Raw genomic sequence first — 21,339 nt, forward strand, 5'->3', positions numbered from 1 at the left:
TCAAACAGTGCCCCTCAGCAGACATGTGTGGTTTTGCTTCTGCAGGGAAGCAGAAATCAAAAGTCACTATTTGGATATTATTTGGGAGCTGCCCATTCTCAGCCTTTTGATAACTGTGATACTTTTAATGTTAAGGTGTTAACATACATTACTCGAAGCCCTAAAAAACAAAAAATAGAAGACAAAACCCACAAAACCTTTTTTTGTTAGTTTTTGGTTTTTGGTTTTTTTTTTTTTTTTTTTTGCCAAAGGAGTGACCCTGGGCATGAGAAGCCCTGGCTGAAGAGTGTACTTGACTTTGTGTGCTTGATTTCAGTGCCAGCATGTGCCTGACACTGCTCTGTTACCTGCACAGCCTCACAGCATTTCTCTCAGCCACAGTTTCCACCTTATTCTGTTGGTTGGACAAGAAACTTTTCAGAAGCCAAACAGGACACCCAAAGACTTCAAGTTTTAAATTAATTTGAGCTAAACAGCAAGTGACTGGCCTGGTCAAATGGCTGAGGAGCAGTTCAGGTTTGTGTCTTTGTGCAAAGGACTGACTGTATTACACAGAGCTTTATCCTGGTCAATGCTCCAGCTTGCTTCAGAGGCTGCTCTAGCTTGTCTGGGAGTGCAGGATAAGGTTTGGAGCAAAGCAGAAACCAGGACAATTGCTGGAAGGTTTGATGATTCCACAGTGATTGTCCTCCAGAATATAAATTAGTACTTTGATGTTTAAATCCCCATTTTGCTGGGAGGTATGCAGATAACTGGCTGCAGTAGCAGGACTCAGCAAAAAGGATTAACTGAATAGAAAACAATACTGCTGCCCCCTTTCCCTTCCAGTCTGATCTGGCCTGCCACAAGTAAATAAATGGAAGAACAAAGACAATTTCAGCAGGTCTCATTTGCATGAATTAAGCAAATTTAGTTTTAGCCACCTTCACATCCTGGTAGGAACTGTATTTAGCCACCTCCTGTTCAGCTGCCTTCCTGCTCCATCCTTCCTGAGGCTAGCTTTGCTGCAGACAGTTGCTGAGTTGTGTTAGTCCTCAGATTAGTCCCTTGAAACCTTGATTCTGAGGCTGGAGGCTGCTGATTTACACCTCCCAGATGGCAGCTGGGCATGGCTGGCAGTGCCAGCTCACAGCTCACATTCTGCAAATTTGGGAAACCAGAGAGCATGATGGCTGATCTGCACTGCCAGCTGTTCTAATGCAGATTTCTCTCTCAGCTTTGGACTGTCAGCTAGGCTGGTTTTACACTGTACAAAACATGCTTCCATTTTACTGGCTCTGTATTTTCTCTTAGTCTACTTCTCTGGCTTCCATCACAGCTTCTCCTGTGAAGGAGCAGAATGGAAGTTAATACTTGCAGTATTGTACTGCCTGAGGTAGCCTGCACATCCCTGATGAAGAAAAACAGGCAAGTGGGAGAGCAGAAATTCTCTTCATTACCAAATAAAATCATGGTGATTCAATATTTCAAAATGTCTAATTTCCAAAGCTTCTCTCTATGCCCCTTATTCTCTCAGTCTTTTGTGGACACTAAGCTCATTAAGGCAAGAGTTACCTATATTTAGCACATTCTGCACAGTGGTTCCTTATGTAAACACAGCTGATCCTTCCAGTGGCTGTGATCTGGGATCAATTCCTGGTTAGACACATCCACAACAATTGTTTTATTCCTCCATCCTCTCACTGCATCTAAATCCCTCTGGTCTCTGTACTGGGGAACAATCACAAAATAAGAAGCTCTACAATACAGATAAAACACATTCCCCTCCACCCACCCACACCCCACCAAAAGAAACCCCCATAACCAACAATCTTTCTTTGTTTTGTTTATAGGGTGCCACACAGCATTTCTTGCAATAGCTCCAGAATGTAGGGGTTGCTTCTTAGACATTCAAAAGAAAAAAATATCTCATTCACAAGGGTGTATATCCAAATACAGGCTGTCCCACATGATGGATTTAATGAGAAACATGGTAAACCTGCTGATGAGTGTACTTGTGCTTCAATTCTTCATCTCCTCACCCTCATCTCCTGACTAGTTATAGCTGGCACTTCATGACAGTTGATTTGTGCAACCTCAAGGCAAGAAGGCGGAGATTACAGCAATGAGTCATAACAAAAGGGCTGTTTTTAAATCTCCAAGGGTACATTCCTCTTTTGAGCCAGAGCTCCATGCACTGCACCATGGGCATGAACTATCTGGGAGCCGATTTTATCTCTGAGCTTTGAGGTCAACCAATCCGCAAAGCACTTGGAGGAACAGCTCCAGGGCAGCTCTAAGATGTGCCATTAGCATAAGGCCAGATACCTCTAGGATCCCCCAGGGACAAGGTCTAAAGATAAATGGCTTTGCCCTCATCCTAATGAGATATCTCAAAAATTTTGAGTCAACAAAGAGTTAGGTGCCTCTGAAGGCCTCCCAGAAGGGCAGCTTGTTGGACTTTTAGACTTCTGAGTTAGGCAGATAGATTTTCCTGAAGCTGTCAAAGTTGCCTTGACGTTACCTTCCCCAGCTGAATATGGTGAAGCTGGCACTTGGGTTTGGAGCACACCTTTTCTCAAGTACCTGAAGCTTAGACAAAGGTCCTGTGCTTAAACTGGGCAGGCTGCAGGTGGGCTGCTGAGGAGGCAAAAGACAATTCCTTCCACTCTTACTGCTACCAAAGAAAGCCACATCAGAAGTTTGTTATTGTTGTGCACTTTTCTGTACCATAAGTGCTCATAGACCCAGATTAACTCTACTGATCCAACATTAAGAAATTCTAGAACATTGTCAAATTCTGTATTAGGAAAAACAGCCAGCACCTTTTTACTTCAACAAAAATCAAAACTTTTAACAATTTCCCTTAAGAAATATATGCCTTTTCTCTGCACAAATCTTTGCTTAAGATGCTAAAATTACCCACTATGAGCAGTAAACCAGCTTACTGTGAAAAAACATCACATCTGTGCACATTTCAGAATTGTTTCATATGCTTACAAACCACACTTCAGGGGTGCATCCTGAGGCACCAGAGACCAAACTGTCACAAGTTCAGTGATAAATTGAAACTGGAAACACAGGAGACTGATGCTCATCTCTGAATTCTGAAATTACTCAGGTGAGGATACTCTCTCTCACTAATAGGAATAGACATAATCTCTGCCACAGTCCTAGGCTGCTTTCCCCAGCAGTATCACCTCTGCCCTATTTAAATCAAATCTCAGCTGGTCATCAAGGTCTCACCCAAGTCCTTGTGTTGATCAGGCACTGAGAAAACCAGGACACTGGCACCATTTGGGTCAGATTAAAAAGGAGATCTAGAGATATGTGTCATTAGCAGAGGGGTGGCGTGATGTCTCAAGCTGTCTGTATCCCCAGGTAGCTTCTCAGATTTATTACAAATCCATGGGATTTGTAAGCAAGCAACCACACCCATGTGGGGAAGCAGGACTTGCCTGTGAGGACCCCTCATTTCAGAGCAAAGGGAAAAGAACAGAACTCACAAGTATTGCCAGCCTAGTGCATTAACCTTTCTAGAGGAGCCAGAAAAAAAGTCTTCTACCTTGCAGGATTAAATAAAATAAAAAGCAGTAAGCCAAATGCACTTTAGCTGTTTCTAGGAGCTGAAAATTCATCCCACATTAAGTCCAGTTTCTGAATTCTAGCCATAACTTGCATATTCATAGATGCCAATGTGGTGAGAGGATTCCCAGGAGTGCCAGAATGATCAGGGCCATCTGCCACCACTTTTAGCCCTGCACACTGCAACTGAGGCTATATCTCACATATTACTAGAAAGTATAATGCCTGAATTAGACATAATGGGGTAAAACAAAATGAACAAATAAAAAATAGAAGGAGCACTAAAACTCTGTTTAATTCCATCATTATAATGGCTTATATCAGAAGGACTTAGTTCCTATCTGTGCAAGTGTTGAGAAGATGGAGCTTGTCTAACACAAGTTCCAAGTAAACCTTCAACAGTGCAGACGATGAGGAAAGGTGAAAAAGATCTTAATCAATTTGAACTGTCCTGGAATTTTACTGTAGGAATACAACTTCAACATAATCTTGCTTTTGGTATTTGTTTTGTTTTGATTTTGTTTCAGGGTTGGGGGTTTTTTGGGTTTGTTTGTTTGTTTGTAAAATTGTGATAAATTATTGTTTACTCCTTCATTAAGTGTCCAGAAGTCAACAAATGTAAATTAAGTACAGAAATATGGAAAGATTCTAGATCCATCAGTATTGGTGCTTGAAGTGAAGGCTTCCTTTGAAACAATTATTTAGTACTGAAAGACTATTTGTACAGACTATTTGGGCAGAAAGAGAAAAAGAACAAAGTGAGAAACCAGAAGAGATCAGATGCACTCTTCTATCATTTGAAGAAAAGGAGAAGAGGGAAAAAGAAAAACCTAGAGAGCAAAAGGTCACCAAGAGTGCATTGTAAAGCAGTGAAATGTTAGGGCAAGAGCAAACTGATCTTTTGATCAAGTAAGAACTTTGTGTGAATGGAGTTAAATTACCAGGTGTTCTATCTTAATCAAATAATTTGTTTGAAGAGCTGAGGAGCTGACTCTGCTGTCCTTGCCTGCAGTTATTCCAGCTGGGCATGTTGTCTTCACAGCTCAGTTTTCATCCCCTGTGTTCTTCTTGTCTTTCATACTGACCTTTCTGAGCTCTGCATTTCAGTTGAACATTTAACCTGATCATGGAAAAATGCAGTGCTCTGGATCTCTTGTGCACATTCAAACAAAATTCAGTAGAACCTTATGGGAAATCAGGAATAAAACTTCATATGATGAGGTTTTCCATATGTGCACAGCTTCTAATACCACCACTGGTACTACAAAATATGATAGGGGAGCTATTCAGATCAGATGTAATAAAAGACTCATGGAAAATAAGCCTAGACAGGATTTCTTTTAGCCTGTCCCACTATCCCAGACAACAGCAATACTCAAAGTAATTACTATTCATAAGTAATTTTGAAGTCATTAGTTCACTAATCCTTCTATCAGGCTCCCATTTACTTAAGGAGTATTAAATAGAACCGTCTGGTACTTTCTCAACAATATGGCTTTACATTTGAAAGAGTTTTTGCTGATAAAAAAATTCAAACAATTATCTAAACTTCACTTGGGAAGGGGTTCTTATTTTTTGTCACCATGTTATGAACTCTCTGACCTAAAAACAGGAAGAAAGCATAGGACCACATATTTCCTCCATCTGGAATAACCAGTATCCTTTTAGCTACAATGCTCCAGGGGGAGGAGACATCCAACTTGGGTCCAGCAGTACGTTCTGCAGGTCAGGATAGCAAACTCCAGTTGGTGATTACAGAATTAGCAGATCTTTGCAATTTTTTGACCTCTAACCAGACCCATGGAGAGCTGGAGAGCCTCACCAAGCAGTTGCCCAAAGCACACTTTTCACAGTTCTATCCCATGAAAAACATCTTGAATGCATCATAAAGAGGAACAACAAAATATTTCCCCTGTGACAAATCTTGTGGAGTGTTTCCTATTCAGCACCTGGGTCTGTTTGGCACAACACCACCACTAAGTTTTTACATTTGGGGAAGCCATGGCACTAACCAAGTGGCACTCCTAGATCCCCTTCCACAGGGCTGATCTCCAGCCATTCCTCCCCCACTTAGAATTTAAAGGATTGTGTTATATGAACCTATCCAACCATTCTGAATCCATCCACAAAAACATATAAAAACTAAAAGATTTAACAACTCAAATTAAAGAAGACAATAAGTCATAAGTCAATGATTTATTCAAAGAATGGAGCTTTACACCTTAGCTAAGGGAACTTTGTAAAATAGGTCTGTATGTATTAAGTGTTTTAAGGGTGATACTAATAGTAATATCTTACATACTTAAGTGTGTGCAACAAATAATAGACAAAACTATCAAAAAAGTTTTCATCATACAAGAGAGAGAAATAAGAAACAGATTCACAGAAAGTTCTCAAAATCTTACAGAGACAGTAGATAAAAGTATAGACATGGAGGAAAGTTTTGAGTTAAGTCCTTAAAACAAGCGAGATTTTTTCAAACAAGGAATCATAATTACTATCAAATATAACTTATACCCTTTAAACTAACTAAACTTTTGCAACATTAAAATTGCTGTGTTGTAATATAGTAATGCTTAATACAAACAAAAAAGATGCTTTAAACAAGTACTAAACAGATATACTATAGTAAAGCTCTATAAAACACAAAGCAGTTAATAAACAACACAAAAGTTTCTTTTTAGTTGGACTGAGATGGAGAATTGTGGTAATCCTTAAAATCAGAGGGTTTTGGGAAAGCTGCCAAAGGCAGACCTCAGAGATAGCAGAACTGCAATTAGAGCTAAGCAGTAGCCATAAGATTTGTCAGCAGAAAAGTTACATAAGAAGTAGAAAGTAAGGACATCCCAGCATTCAGATCCAGCATTTGGATTTGTTACATTTCATCCCACTGATGACTGCCCAATGCTCCACTCTACCTCTCAGCAAAGACTCTTGTCCCCCAGGAGAGTCAGCAGCACCTCCCTGTTTCATACCATCAGCAAGCCTGCTAAGGGGGCATTCAATTCCTGCCTCCAGATCACTGAGAGGTATTTGAACAGCACTGGCCCTAGAACTGATCCTGAGGAACACCTCTGGTGACTGCTCACCAGCCAGATGTGGCCCAGTGCTGCTGCCTCACCCTCTGCCTTCCTCCTGCCCTGGGACAAGGGGGAATATCTTATTGCTTCCAGGCATTTCCTCTCTGAGAAAGTCCAACCATGCACAGAGATTTTTCTATAGCTCAAAAGAGCATGGAGAACATGCAGTCAGTAGAAATGACAATATCCATTTAGAAAATCACATCACTTTCCTTTCTAGCCTATGGGGAACAGATGAAAAACAAGCTACAGCTGTGAGATTTTTGAATTTGAGAGCTTAAAATGAGAAGGGCACAGGCCCCTGGGTCAGGCTGTCAGAGCTTAGTCTGCTACTCAGTGAGGTGAGAGGATTGCATCATCTTTTGGTACCTGCTGCCCACCCCTGAAACCTCTGACAAAGGAGCCAACTTTCAATTCTGAACACTTTAATTCCCCATTTACAAAAATAAGGCAGGAGTTGGACTATAGTGCCAAAACAACTCGTGAATTCTTGTGCTGTTTGTACTTGAGTAGATGAATAGAAGTAATTAGTGTGAAAACAGGAATCTGTTAAGAACAACATTAGGGCAAACAGCAAAAGATGAAAACTATACTAATTAATAGAATGTTGCTACTTAGCAGAAATTTTTCACAAGTCAGCACTTTGCTCTTTACGTGATCTGTTTTTCCAAATAGCTTCAAACAATACTTGTTTAATACTATTTTCAGAATATGCTACCAAGAATGCAAAGAATCCAAAGAATTGTTTGTTACAGGGAGAGAATTTGTGTTTCAAAAGATAGAGGGGATTTCTCATCTCTTTGATAGTTCCTGCACTTGCACCATCTCTGAGTGATTGATACACCATCAGCTCTGCAGAGTTGTGACTGCTCAGTATACAAAAGGGAACAGCACCAAAACAGTACAAGTAATGTATGGGTTTGGTATCGGAAAAGAAAGAGATCTGAGACCAAAATGTCTTCTGTCAAGGTGCTGGCTTCTGTTCCAGATATGCATCTGGCTCATTTGGCACCATGGAGTGAGCTGCTTACCTTCCACCTCTTCCAGCTAGACTTGCAAAGGAGAGTCTAGGATCTCCAGGATCCCATAAAAATGGGATGGCCTAGGATCACCAGGATCCCATAAAAATTACTCACTGCTTTCCAAATTTCCACTTTCCTTTTTTTTTTTTTCTTAATTAGGAAGTTAGCCAGAAATCTTGAAAATTATCTTGCAAAGCAGAGGAGTCAAATCTCAAAGTGAATTATTTTCCTTAAAGGAGACACAGCAGTATGTCAGGCACCTACAACAGAGAATAGAAATGCTGAGCTACAGAAAAGCTCATGTGAAAGACTGAGATTAAAATAAGCAAAAAAAAATCTCCAGCCTAAGTTACTGCGTTTTGAAATGCAGACACAAACCGGAGGAAACTCTTCTGCCAAGTAAAATAGTCTTCAGACCATTTTCAGAATGGTCTGAAAAATCTGGCATTTTTAAATTCAGGGAAGAATGAACAAAAGAAATTAAATAAAATCATGCAGTCTGACAGAATGATATTCTGACCACAAAGCTTACTCTGCATTTACATGCTGACCATTTGTAAGAAGTTGCTGATTAACTTATGACCAAATTAAAAAGTTAGGACATTGAAAAGAAATATTTTCTTTATGAGCCTCTAAGGGATTTTTCATCTCATTTTCAAACATGGGACCTTTGAATGAAATACTTGAAAAAAATAAACCCAAAACCTTGAGATACTACTGAGCTCACCTGTTCAGCGCTGGCAGGAAAGCTTCATACAACATGTCAAGTTGGAAGACTCCCATCAGGATGATTGAATTCAACTCCTGGCCCTGCACATGACACCCCAGCAGTCACACCCTGTGCCTGAGAGCATTGCCCAAACACTTCCTGAGCTCTGTTGGGCCTGGTGCTGTGACCACTTCCCCAGGGAGCCTCTTCCAGTGCCCAACCGCCCTCTGGGTGAGAACATTATTAGTGATATTCAACCTAAACATCCCTTGACACAGCTCCATGCTGCTCCCTTGGTCCTGTCACTGGTCACCACAGAGAAGAGATCAGTGCCTGCCCCTCCTCTTCCCCTCATAAGGAAGCTGTAACTGCAATGAGGTCTCCCCTCAATCTCCTCTTCTCCAGTCTGAACAGACTGAGTGACCTCAGTCTCTCCTTGTAAGGCTTGCCCCCAAGGCCCTTCACCATCTTTGTTACCCTCCTTTGGATGCTTTCTAACAGCTTGCTATCTTTTTCATATTTTGCCTTCCAAAACTGCCCCCAGCACTGGAGGTGAGGCTGCCCCAGCTCAGAGCAGAGCAGGACAATCCCCTCCCTTGCCTGCCTGGCCATGCTGTGCCTGATGTCCCCCAGGACAGGGTTGGCCCTCCTGGCTGCCAGGGCACTGCCGGCTCATGTTCAGCTTGCCATTGACCAGGACCCCCAGGTCCCCTTCCATGGGGCTGCTTTCCAGCCTCTCATTCCACAGTCTGTCTGTACAGCCAGGGTTGTTCTGCCCCAGGTACAGAACTCTGGTTTTTTATCTCAGGGACCATTCCATCTGTTACCCTCCCAGTCTTGTGGAGGAGCAGTTTAGTTCACTAATCCGCACAGTGTCAGGAGGATTTGGAGCCCGCATAAACAGGGGTCCAAAGGGTCCATAAAAGGTCTGTTTTTCCTTCAACTTCTGTTTTTCTTTCTGTTCCTCCTGTAGCTGTCTCTGGAGCTGTTCTATTTTAAAGGACAGTAGTAACTCAGTTGCTTTCCTTCTCAGTTTCCAGTCCTTGTTTATCTTTAATATTATCTCTTCTATAGTGGCAGGCAGCTTCTGGAAAGGTATCTAACACTTTGCAAATGACCACTTTCTTCTTCCTAGCCTTTATACAGCCCCTAGCAACTTATAGATGTTTCTCCACAGCTTTCCAATCACACCAGTTATCCTGAGCCATTTGTCTGAGAACTTAGGACTTGGACTTCTTCCATGCTTTTGTAAATAGTCAGTGATACTACTTGCAAACCTGCTGACTACACCAATTTTTGTTGAGTGCCTGTTTTAAGGTCATTTAACAAATCACTGGCAAAGGTATCATCAAAAACAGGTTTAATATAGAAGTGAAAGCACAACAGAGTTCTTTGGCAAGGCTCACTCTACTACTTACCAGATGGTTAAAAAAGCAAACAAAAAACCAGCATCAATTAATCCAGAACAAAAATATCCCCAAGGTATCTCCATTGAAGACTGCAGCTCCTGACATGTGGTAAGACACCACCTTCCTTTCTCAGGGCTTTACCTAGGACCTGCTGGGCAATCAACTGGCCCTCACTCCTGACCTTTAATACACCAGGAGACAACATGCAAAAGATTTTTCAAAAATCAATCCATTGTAATAATTCACAAATTGGAACAGTTGTAAAATAGACTGATCAAAATATTGAAAATTGCACATTTTCCACCAAATTCTGTGAACCAATATTTTACCTACTGCAGCAGAAAATTTTGAGGCGAAGTTTCTTCAGCAAAGCAGAAAAATATAAAGGAATATGTTTGTTTCAATTGTTACATATAATTTATCTATAAAACACTCATTAGCTGTATACTGTCATCTCTCTCTGCAATTTCTATGGGCTGTTTTGGCCACCTAAAACAGCTAAGTTCATATTACAGGGACAATGACAGAGTGTGAATTCAGAAGAAAAATAGTAAAAGACTGTGGTTCTCCAGGTTTCAGTGCATTTTAATGTGAATTTATAATAAGCATTGTAGGCTGCTTTCTAATCCTCTGGAAATTATCAATAATAATTTTTTAATGTATTTACTCTAGGAATTAATTTATTTTGATCACTGAGGATGTCTCTGCTTCACTTTTATATAGACTGACACAGATTCAACACAGAACAGTTCTTTTCATTGTGAACTAGAGGGAAAACTTCTGTGCTGACACACATCATTCCTGTGAACGTAGCTCCAGAGCTGAAAGTGACCCCCTTCTCTCAGCATCTTGCAATTCTGCTTACAGCATAGCACTTGGATGCATTTCTCCCACCTTCACTCTCTGCAGTGTCTGTAGAGGGTGAGAAAGACTCCAGAACACAAGTTGCCCAGTTTGTCCCCAAACCCACTTTGCACTTACTTGAAAATTAGCAAGACCTTCTAAAAATCAACGGATTCTACATGGCATTTATAAGCAAGAGATGATGCTCCCTCTTCCACAAGGGCTGCTGAGTGCTTTAGGTGGCTGTTGCTATAAAAATATTCCATATTGGAGACTACCATATGGTTTTTCTAGAAACCTGCTCCATCCCAATGCTGCACTCTGATATTTCATTGCTCTGCTTCCCCGTGTGACATGTGCAGAATCTAAGAAATTGCTTGTGTGCTATCCACGCCTCCACTCAGCACCGTGCCTGCTCTCCTTCACTTCCTCCAGCATTTAACAGTGGAGGATAGAGACATGTATGGCATTAGGAAATATTTCTCCCATTACACTACTTTGCATTTGCCTTCTGTTTGCTTGGCAAACAGGGAATTTTTCTCAAGGACAGCTTTGCATAAGCAGCTCTGTTCATACTGCTTCAGGACAAAGATACACTATTCCAGCATTTTCTTTGGAGCAAGGATTTAGAGGTGCATTAAATAATGAGAGATTTTAATGCATGCCTTGAAGGCTCTAAAGCCAGAGAAAGAGAAGAAATGCATCATTTCATCTCTCCAGCTTAACTGATGCCTTTCCCCTTTCAAAATACAAGATATTAGCAAGTTGTCTGGTTCAACAGCATCAGTTCATGGAAGGAGTGGGTACCCACCAATGAGGACAGAACAACTGCAGGGGGAAGTTCCATCTGTTCATGAATGTAATTCCTCTGCTTTCTGTTCCAGCTCATCCTTGCCACATGGGAAGGCGGCTACAACCTGCAGTGCCAGAACCTCCACAGTGCAGGGGAGGCTGATATCCGGGTGAGAGACAAAAGCAGCTCAGCCCCCAGCATCCTCTCTGTTTTAACTGTCTTTAACTGTCCTAGGACATACCCTGAGCTCTGATAAAATGTCTCTACTCTAGAGGATAGATTTCATTGTATTGAGTATCAAATTTAGATTTTTTTTCAAAAGAAGAATCTGGCAGCAAAATCTGTTCAGGGTCAAGGAAATGGTAGCACCCTTAAAAAAACTGAACAAACAACCCCAAAATGAAGCAAAAACTCACCCACAAAACTACACCTTTGGAAAAAAATCCAACAAAACAATTAGAAAACCCTTTCTCAAAGTTTATTTTTCTTAAATTATATTTTGATAATTATATATTTATACTATTTCTTAAAAGATGTGTCTTTTTTTACAAAACTGCTTCATTGAAAAGCAAATTAAAATTGAAGACAGAGGTTGTGCTTCTCCTTTAATAGCATACTAATGCCTTCTGGGAAGTTGCATGCCTAGGGAGTGAAGAAGTACAGTAATATTTAAGCAATTGTATGGACAGATATTGATCTCCTGCTCCTTTGTTCTTGCATGTACAGGTAGCCAAGGTGCTGTGGTGGTATTATTTTTCCAAAGTAATTGAATTCATGGACACTATCTTCTTTGTGCTGAGAAAGAAAAGCAGCCAGATCACCTTCCTTCATGTGTATCACCATGCCACTATGTTTAACATTTGGTGGTGTGTTCTGAACTGGATACCTTGTGGGCAGAGTAAGTCTTTGTTTGCTTCATCACCTGGGGTCTAAGTCAGCTGCAGCTGGGGAGGAATCACATCACCATGCAAAGGAATTGTGTCACTGTGCAATGTGAGGGCACCTTTAGGGTTCAGAGCCTTTCAGAACTGCTGACCACCTGCAGAACACAGGAAAGTTAAAAGCATGGTTAAAAGTTCAGGCCAAAAATACCTGAGTGTTAGGCTTTAGACTTTTCACTTAGCTGCCACAAACCCATGTATTTACTTCTCTTCAAACCGCTTTTAAGCATCACAGTACTGAGTAGCACAGAGGAGCTAGCGCACACAAGACCTACTCTAAAAGCAGATGCAGGAAGAAGTCAGTACCCTGGTAAAGCCTTTATCAATCACAACAAATAAAATCAATGGCCCTTTTACAGGCTCAACTCTTGTATACATCAATCTCTGCTTTAGCAAGATACTTTACTTAGTCACTAATTAAAATACCAGTTTGAGTTTGTTCTGTTTCTTATGAAAATACATCCTCAGAAGGTTATAGTAGCTGTCATCATCTTCCCTGTTAGGAAGGGATCTATGGTACCACAGGCTGGTCACTTGGCATTTGTATAAGTCCAAACAGCAGAGAACTACTTCAGCTGTCTCACAACAGGCACACTTTTCCAGGGCTTCACACAGCTAGAGGCTTCCTGTGGAACTGCTTTCAAAATTGAGAAAAAACCCAGTTTTCCTGCAACCTATTAGAGTGAGTTACCTCAGCCCATTGCAACGTTTGTAAAGAAACTTGTGCAGGTCTTTTTTGGAGCTAAAAGCAGAATTCACATTTGTTGGCACTTACTGTGGACAGCAAAAAGTCAAAGTAAATCAGCATTAGAGTTGGAAGCAGGGATCAGAGATTTCATAGTGATTAGGAGCTATTTCTAGAGGTGTAAACAAATCAGTGGGGGTTCGTGCTTTGTAATGTGTGGTCCCCATGCTTTACGCTAGTGCTGCACTACTGTAATTAAACCAGCAGCTAAGTAATTAATCAGTGGCAAAATCAGAACAACTGGTGAGTCCCTCTTGTAGTTGTAGCACTGCCATCAAACTCACAAGCACACAGCAGAGAGTAGTGCTGCTGCTTCTCCACAGTCTGCAAAGTACAGAGGATAATTAATTTCCTCTAGAACTAGTATTCACTAAATGTAACTAATAAGAGCAGCAAGGTATTATCGGGGATGAAATTCTATAAACGTGCATCTAGCAGAAGAGTCAATGAAGAAAACAAGAGTGGTGATCAAGCACAGGCACAAAAGGCTGGTTTAATTCAGAGTAAAGCCCTTGCTACTGCATCAGAGAGCAGGAGTACAGAAGCCTCCCAGGGTCCTAAGCTACATACCAGCAGCAAAGACATCAGCAGCATTGTTTAAAGCTTACAGGAATAATGGAAAGACTCAGCAAGAAGAGCTTTAGGAGAGGGGAAAAATAGCCTGTAAACTACAGAATAAGAAAAAGTAGAGGAGAAGAAAAATACCAGATAAAAAGACAAAATTCAGCATAAGAACAACCCTCTAGGAAGTACCGTTTGGTTTTTCAGTTGTCCCTAGGAGAGCACCTCTACACATCAGGAATGTCTTTAGCAAGAAATAAGCATGGAAGGAATATGTTGTCATCTTATTGCAGGGATTCCATACTGTTGTCTACTTATCAGAAGAGTTTCACACCTTCTTGGTGTTTCTCACAGGCAGCTCCTCAGAGCACTGCCTCTTTCTTCTTCACAAAGCAGCCAACCCACTCTTGTATAGCACTCTTCTTCTCATGGGTTACAGCTGTGGCCTGTTAAAGTCAGGCCTGCTCCTAATCTTTAATAATTGGCCCAGCTGCAACTCCTTAGGGGTAGGATTACTTTCTACACTATCTTTATTTTCTTATATTCTATCCCCCTACAGGAACACTTACATTTGCAAGAGATTCAATATAGAAGCAATACAACGAGCAATAATATCCTCTCTCACTTTTTAGCAGTTGGTACTTAATTATTTTTCCCTAATGGATTTTTGTAGGCTTCTTTGGACCCACTTTGAATAGCTTTATCCACGTGCTTATGTATTCTTACTATGGACTGTCAGTCATCCCTTCCATGCGCAAATATCTCTGGTGGAAGAAATACCTCACTCAGGCACAACTGGTATGTATCTGTTTTACTCTCATTTTTAATTACCAGAAATCCTTCAAAATGTGAGAGAGAACTAAATGAACTATAGGTAAACATTGTTATTTACACAATTAACCCAGTTAGAATTGAACTATCTAAACTAAACTATCATACAGCATGAGTCACTAGTGCAGCTTGATAAAATTTAATGAAGGAAATTACGTTCAGAAGTGTTTTCTGTAGAAAACAAACAGTAGAAACTCTTTAGTCCACAAAATTCTGTTAGTTTTGAACCATTGCATAGAAAATGACTGCTCCTTAATTGTGGAAAAAACTGATTTAAAAGTCACAAAAAATGTCTGACAGAGCCAGCTCCAAGACAGACTCCCCTGCTGGCCAAAGCTGAGCCATCAGCAAGGCTGGGAGCACCTCCATGATATTGTATTTATTCAAGGGTGAAAAACATAGCACAGCAGCTGAGAGAGAAGACAGGAAATGTGAGAAGCCCTGCAATTACCCAGGTTGGAACAGAAGGAGGGAATTAGCACCAAAAACTCCCCTGCAGCCTATGGTGAAGATGCTGGTGAAGCTGTTCCCCTGCAGCCCATGGAGGACCCCACGCTGCAGCAATGGACATGTCTGCCCTGAAGGAAGATACAGCCAGTGGGGAAATAGGCTCCTATGGACCCATGGAGAGAGGAGCCCACCCTGGAGCAGGCTGGCTGGCAAAATCTGTGACCCCATGGGGGCCCACATAGGAAAAGCCTGTTCCTGAAGGACTGGACCCTGAAGGAAGGGACCCATGCTGGGGCAACTTGTGGAGAACTGCAGCTCATGGGAAATACCCACATTGGAACTCTCTCTCATAGGAGGGACCCCACACTGAAGCAGGGAAAGAGTGTGAGGAGAAAGGAACAGCAAAGCCAAAGCAATAGGGGCTGACTACAAACCCCATCCCCCTGCACCACATGGAAGGAAGTAGAGAAGTTCAGAAGTGAAGTTGAGCTTCAGAAGAAACAGGGGTTTAGAGGAAGGTGGTTTTAATTTTATTTCTTGCTATCCTTCTGTGTTATTAATTGGCAGCACTTGAAACTAATCATCCTTAACTCAAGTCTAATTTGTTTATAACAGTAATAGGTAAGTTTTATCGATTACCCTCCCTAACTTTATCTCAATCCATAAACTCTTTTCATCCTATTTTCTCCCCCTGCTCTACTGAGGAGAAGAAGGGAGAGAGCTGCTGGGTGGGCAGCTGGCAGCCAAGCCAGGTTAACCCATGACACAGTGGTACAACTGCAAAATGATGTAAACAAACTTTAGGCGATACAGAAATTGACTGATTACTAAAAGTCTGTTCCACCTGTTGCTGTACCTGGGGAGCTGAGCCACATCAAAAGCTTCTATCAACAAGATATAAGGCTTGATATGAAATAAAGTTTCTTTTACTTTTTTTATCTTAGAGCCTGTTCATATTATTTGGAAGTTGAGATTTTTGCAGTGAGCTTTAAAATGCCTGTGTAGAAATTTGCTTAGCAAGAACTGCTTCTCTGAGACCATCCCTGCAGGTGAAACACTGCAGTGCTGGAAATGCACCTCAGTACACTGGTTTGAGGGGACACTTATTTGGCTGAGGAGAATCAGTGTGGGCTATGGCTGACAGTTCTAAATACAGAAAAGTCTCTGCAGTTTCTTCCCTGTCTCATTTTTGCTTCCTTTGCCCCCTCCTTAACTCCATTAATGCAAGTGATAACCTATCTGAACTCCTTGGACCTGAGTTTTGCATTTTCTGCTCAGACTTCTAAAGCTATTGCCAGGAATCTTCAGAGTTTCCTCCAGTTTCTGCCCAGCAACAGAGACAACAACTGTACCTGTCACAAGGACTGGAAGATAGAACAAAATCTACTAAATCTCAGAGGGAAAAAAGCTTCCCTTTTGTCAACTAGACCTATAACCTTACTTTTAGAAACCTCTGACCCCTTAGGATTTTATTTAATTTCACAAGAGCACCATTTTAACTTAACCCCCGCAATGCATTCAGAGGTTATAAAGGGATACTTTTCAAGAGTACTCAAACTTTTATGGAGCAGGACCAGGGGACATTGCTGTGTCTGATTAAGCTAGCACTGACCTCTTCTCAGCAAATACACCTGCATATCTTCTCTCCACAGATCCAGTTTCTGCTCACTGTTGTGCACACCCTCAGCGCAGCTGTGAAGCCATGTGGATTCCCATTTGGCTGCCTCATGTTCCAGTCCTCCTACATGGCCACACTAGTCATCCTCTTCATCAACTTCTACATTAAGGTAAGCAGTCTTCTGAGAGCTCTCTGACAAAGATGGGGGAAAACAGAACTTTTTGGATAGCAGTCTGGGTGGACTCAGATGTAGAATGACCATGAGTGCTTAAAATATGTTAGTCTTAAAATACATACATCATTTAAGAATAACAGATACAGTCATGTCTGAGAGAGAGAGTTACTCAGTAGTGATGACCTCCTCATTGCAGCTCAACTCTTCTGCACTTGTATAGCAGGTCAGGTACTGCATTTAGTACATAGGATGCCTGAATTTGCTTTGGTGGGCAAATTTTTGAGTCTTTCTCCTCCTTAGGGAAAAAAAAAAGAGCCCTGTCTTTGCCTTGTTTACTTCAACATCTTTAGCAGGGAGTGCTCTAGCCTGCTTACATACATAAAGCTTTTAGTGTACAAGGCTTGAAATCTCTTTTGACATTGAGAAGTATTACAGTAAGGCTAGTAAAGTAAAATCACGCACAGCAGTGAAAAGGCTACTATACTCCTAATGCAGTCTGAAGCAAATACATATGTCTGCATCAACAAACAGCAGACAAGCTCCATTTACAATTAACCATAAGCACTGTTTTGGCAGGCTTTAAACTAGTCCAAATATTTATTTTGGATTTTGCTTTTATAGACATACCGGAAAGCACCTTCAAGAACAGCTGTAAAGGAAACCCCTGCCACAACAGAAATCAAGAATGGTTTCCATAAGGACTACTTTGCTGCTGCCAACGGATTGCAGAATAATAAGAAGGCACAATAAGTATAGTGTTTCCTATGTTTTTGTTTTTTTCTAAAGAGAAAAAGAAGAAAAAAGACTGAATTACAAGCTTTAGCTTAAAACCTATTTGATTACATTTATCAGTTCTTTGTACCAGACACTTATTAATGTACTTCTATTTAGGTTTTAACAAAATGAGTAGAATTACTTGTCTCGTCAAAGATCAACATCAGAACAAAGAAAGCCAAGATCTTTCTCATATGAAAAAGAAAACCTTTCTGATCTCTAATGCTGACACAAAAACGCCTTATGAAACACTTGATGGATAAATCCATCAATGCCTTCAAAAGGTTAGGACTCTGTTCAGACTAACATGGTGAGCACTTTCTGTGCATGTGAGAGGTCTTGAGGCAAGGCTTCACAGTGCACCCAGTACATCCAGCTGAACTGCAGCCAAGGCCAGGAAAATAAAGGAGGGGGGGCAGGAAAGGTGAGAATTGTACCTCTTCCATCACCATACCCCTCTTTTCTTCTTCTCAGCAATTCCCCAAAGCACACTAGCAAGGTAGGATTTGATCTTGTGGGAGCCCTGGGGAAGGACATGATAGAGGGCAAAGCCCAGGTGCACCATCCCATAGTTTTCAGGCAGTTGTGGCTTCACAGTCACTTGCTTTACACAAGTGCAACCTGATTCAAATGCCAGGAAGGCTGGCAGGAGCTTTCTGTTTCAGGAGGCTGGGCTGGTAGTCCCTGGCACTGCCCAGAATGGAATTCTGAACATAGAGCAAAACAAGTCACTTTGGATGTGCTAACTTAACAGAAGTTCTAGGTAAATGGATTTTGAAAGAAATAGGGTCATGTAAACCTAAGGCAGATAAATCCCTTGAGTGTAAATGTGTGTAAAGTTAATCCTATACAAACACTGCTAATTCAAAGCAAACTGTCATGCTACATATTAATAGACTAGAAGATGCAGAAAATTTGTGAGTTCAGCAATGAGCCAAGCAGGTTATACAGGAGTTTCTGTGGCAGGTGGACCTTACTCAGACTGGTCTCTAGCTGGAGAAACAGATGGGACTGAGGCACAAGCTGCAGACAGCTTCTGCTGTCTGCAGCTATAAAGGTGTCTCCCAACAGTCCATCACCATCTCTGTTGCTTCAGTTCACTGCATTTACCCCCACTTAAATGCTTAGAAATGAAGAATATCCAGAGTTAATTTCATGAGTCTGCCCTCACCCATTTCTCATTTGGCCCACTTAATTTCCTCTACTAAAAATAGACACAGACTTTTTTTTCCTCACAGTGAAGTAGTTCGGATCTCTTCCATTCTTGTGTATAAAATTCTCTTGACAAAAACAACTTTTAGAGTCACTCCAGCCCGGCAAGTCCCTTGAACTGAAGCAGTTCCATAAAGGAAATATGTCCTCTCACTCCTGTCACCCTGCAGAGTCCCATGGCAGGAGGAGGACAAAACACATACCTAGCCAACACAGAGGGCCCAAGCAGCCAAAGAAGGCCCACATGTAGAAGAGGCTGTCCCAAATCCTCCTGTCCAATTTTTCTCCACTTCTAGAGGGTCAGTTATCCCCTCCAGATATCCCCATTTAGATGATCTGCTGTCAGGAGGTCTTGGAGACTGCAGGCATAAAGGCAGGAGGAAGGTTTATCCCAGGGAGCAGTATGGATACAGGGCAGCCAGCCTCACCAGGAGAGACCACAGACCTGAGGGCTCGTGGATAGGAAGGAAAGAAGCTGAGGAAGTGGTACAGTAGGGGAAGAAGAACAGATGGGGTTGTCCAGTAAAAGCAAGAGGAGAAAAGGGCATGAAGAAGGGTGTCTTGTGTCAGAATTCTGCTTGACTGTGTGCTTGTAAGTCCCATTGAATGCCATCTGTCTCCAGGCAGTTCCAGCTCCATTGCAATGTGGACAAAACTTTTCTGCTCCAGCAGAAAACAGAAATTCCCAAAATGCTACAGCAGAAACAGTACCTCTTAGCAGCCTGACTGCTGAACTTCATCATCATGAACTGGGTGACCAAAATAACTGCAATATTCAAACACTTTTACACCACCACACCAGCCTAGATGTAACTGGTGCATATTCACATTTGCTCCCCTCCTCATGAAGATGGTCATGAAACCTCACTTACTGAAAGTCAGTGTTTTGTTTTATTTAACGCTCAATAAGGGGGAAAGCAGCCACCCAAAAGACAAAATCCGAACAAAAAAAGCCAAGAACCGTGCATTCACAAAAGCCTGGACACTGTATGCATATGCTATTGCTCTCTGGCCCTTCCAGAACCTTTACAGGCATTTCTGATTGATACTGTAAAAATTCCAAGACGTAAGAAATTACTGGGTTTGACTGAGGGTGTTTTACACAGCCCTGAGTAAAGGGAGAGCTTCAGAGCTCTGTAGAAATCAGTTTAATACTGGAAGCCCAGGTAAAGGCAGAGGAATTTGAAGGAGCTGACAAGATAGTGAACAAAGCAATGAGCTGGACCCTTCATCTAAGGCAGGCAACACAAGGGTTGTGTGGCCCAGCATGGATTTTAGGCCGAGTGGAGTCCATAATCTTTTGATGGCAAAGCATGCATTTGACTATCAAGGTGGAAAGCGTCAGCTGTGCTAAGTGTTAAAGTTTACTATGGCAATCAAACCCACAGATATTGTCTTTTGTTCTGTTGAAACCTCATTCAAAAGAAAAGAAAATAAATGCCTTACTTGAAAATTCAAAGGGCTGGGGAAAAAAAAAAAGAAAATGAAAAAAAAAAAAAAAAAGGAAAAAACCAGATGGTCTCAGACCTTGACCTTGCAGATCCAGATCAGCCATGAAGGCTGGAATCAGGTATGTTTAAAATTCTTCAGATATGTCTTAACATCTTCAAAATGCCGCTACTTTGAAGAAAGAGAAGCATTGACTTTTTAAACTGATTTTCCTGTAATACATAACACTGTAAATAAACAAATTTTACTATTAGCTGTCTCCACTTCTCCTTAGGCATCAGATTGGGCTGGTAACTGGTTACTTGAGACTGCTTTTGTTCTCCAGCTTTTTTAGAAGCATTTTAGGGCATTCACATCAGATTCAAAAACAATCTCCATAACTTGATACAACACCTTCACTGGTATTAGTGTAAAGCTTCCATACAGTTTTTTTGGCCCTCTACCTATAAAAATGTGGGCTTTTGAACAAAGGTAAAATTGAAGTAGAGGACTCATTTGTTCAAAGCTTGTACTTGCCCATCAAGATCTCATTTGATTATCAGATTGTTTTCACTTGGGACATGATGGCTGAAAACAGGGGAGAGACAATAGAGAACTCAAAACCTCAAATTTTGAAAATACACAATAGCTCTCAGCTGTTCCTAGAAACATGTCTATTTTCCAGTGCATTACTCTCTTAGACACAGTTCTACTGCCTGCAGAAGCAGGACCTGTCCCTGTGTGCTCCAGCTAACCTCAGCATGCCTTACCAATAGCAGGGTGGGCTGTTTCTGGGCCAGGGTAAACACAGACAACTCCTCTGCCCATTTCCAGCCACAAAGGATGTCCTTTTTTCTGGCTTTACACAGCCTTGACATGAATTAGCTGTAGCCTTTGGATGGGCCACTGCACTGGCCCATCCAAACGTGCAGGTAAACAAGCACTTGGCACAGCATCATCCCCTAAAAGAGATGCAGCATAAATAGCAGGGGTTATAGTCAGTTTAATATTAAACCCTATTTAGAGCTTAAAATGCATAAAGCAATTCTCCTTAACTGGAACTTTTCTATTTCCCATTTCTTTTTCCGGGTATTGATACATAGTTTTTGCACCTCAGCACCTACATCTTTGTTGTTCTGGTTCAGAAGTGTCAAGGTGTCACAGACATATTTTATGAAATACCC

The 21,339-nt window shown here is 41.4% G+C and overlaps 1 protein-coding gene across 1 annotated transcript in view; it reads left to right on the plus strand.

The window, feature by feature from the left end:
- Window positions 1-20,429, plus strand: part of ELOVL2 (ELOVL fatty acid elongase 2) — a 51,332-nt gene extending 30,903 nt beyond the window's left edge. The window contains exons 4-8 of the mRNA XM_054630544.2: window positions 11,512-11,589; window positions 12,147-12,318; window positions 14,341-14,465; window positions 16,601-16,735; window positions 17,363-20,429. Coding sequence (XP_054486519.2) covers window positions 11,512-11,589; window positions 12,147-12,318; window positions 14,341-14,465; window positions 16,601-16,735; window positions 17,363-17,491 — 639 coding nt within the window. The 3' untranslated portion in view covers window positions 17,492-20,429. The remainder of the gene's footprint in view (window positions 1-11,511; window positions 11,590-12,146; window positions 12,319-14,340; window positions 14,466-16,600; window positions 16,736-17,362) is intronic.
- Window positions 20,430-21,339: the final 910 nt, after the last annotated feature.

Source organism: Agelaius phoeniceus, chromosome 1, assembly GCF_051311805.1.
Source record: "Agelaius phoeniceus isolate bAgePho1 chromosome 1, bAgePho1.hap1, whole genome shotgun sequence".
Taxonomy (NCBI): domain Eukaryota; kingdom Metazoa; phylum Chordata; class Aves; order Passeriformes; family Icteridae; genus Agelaius; species Agelaius phoeniceus.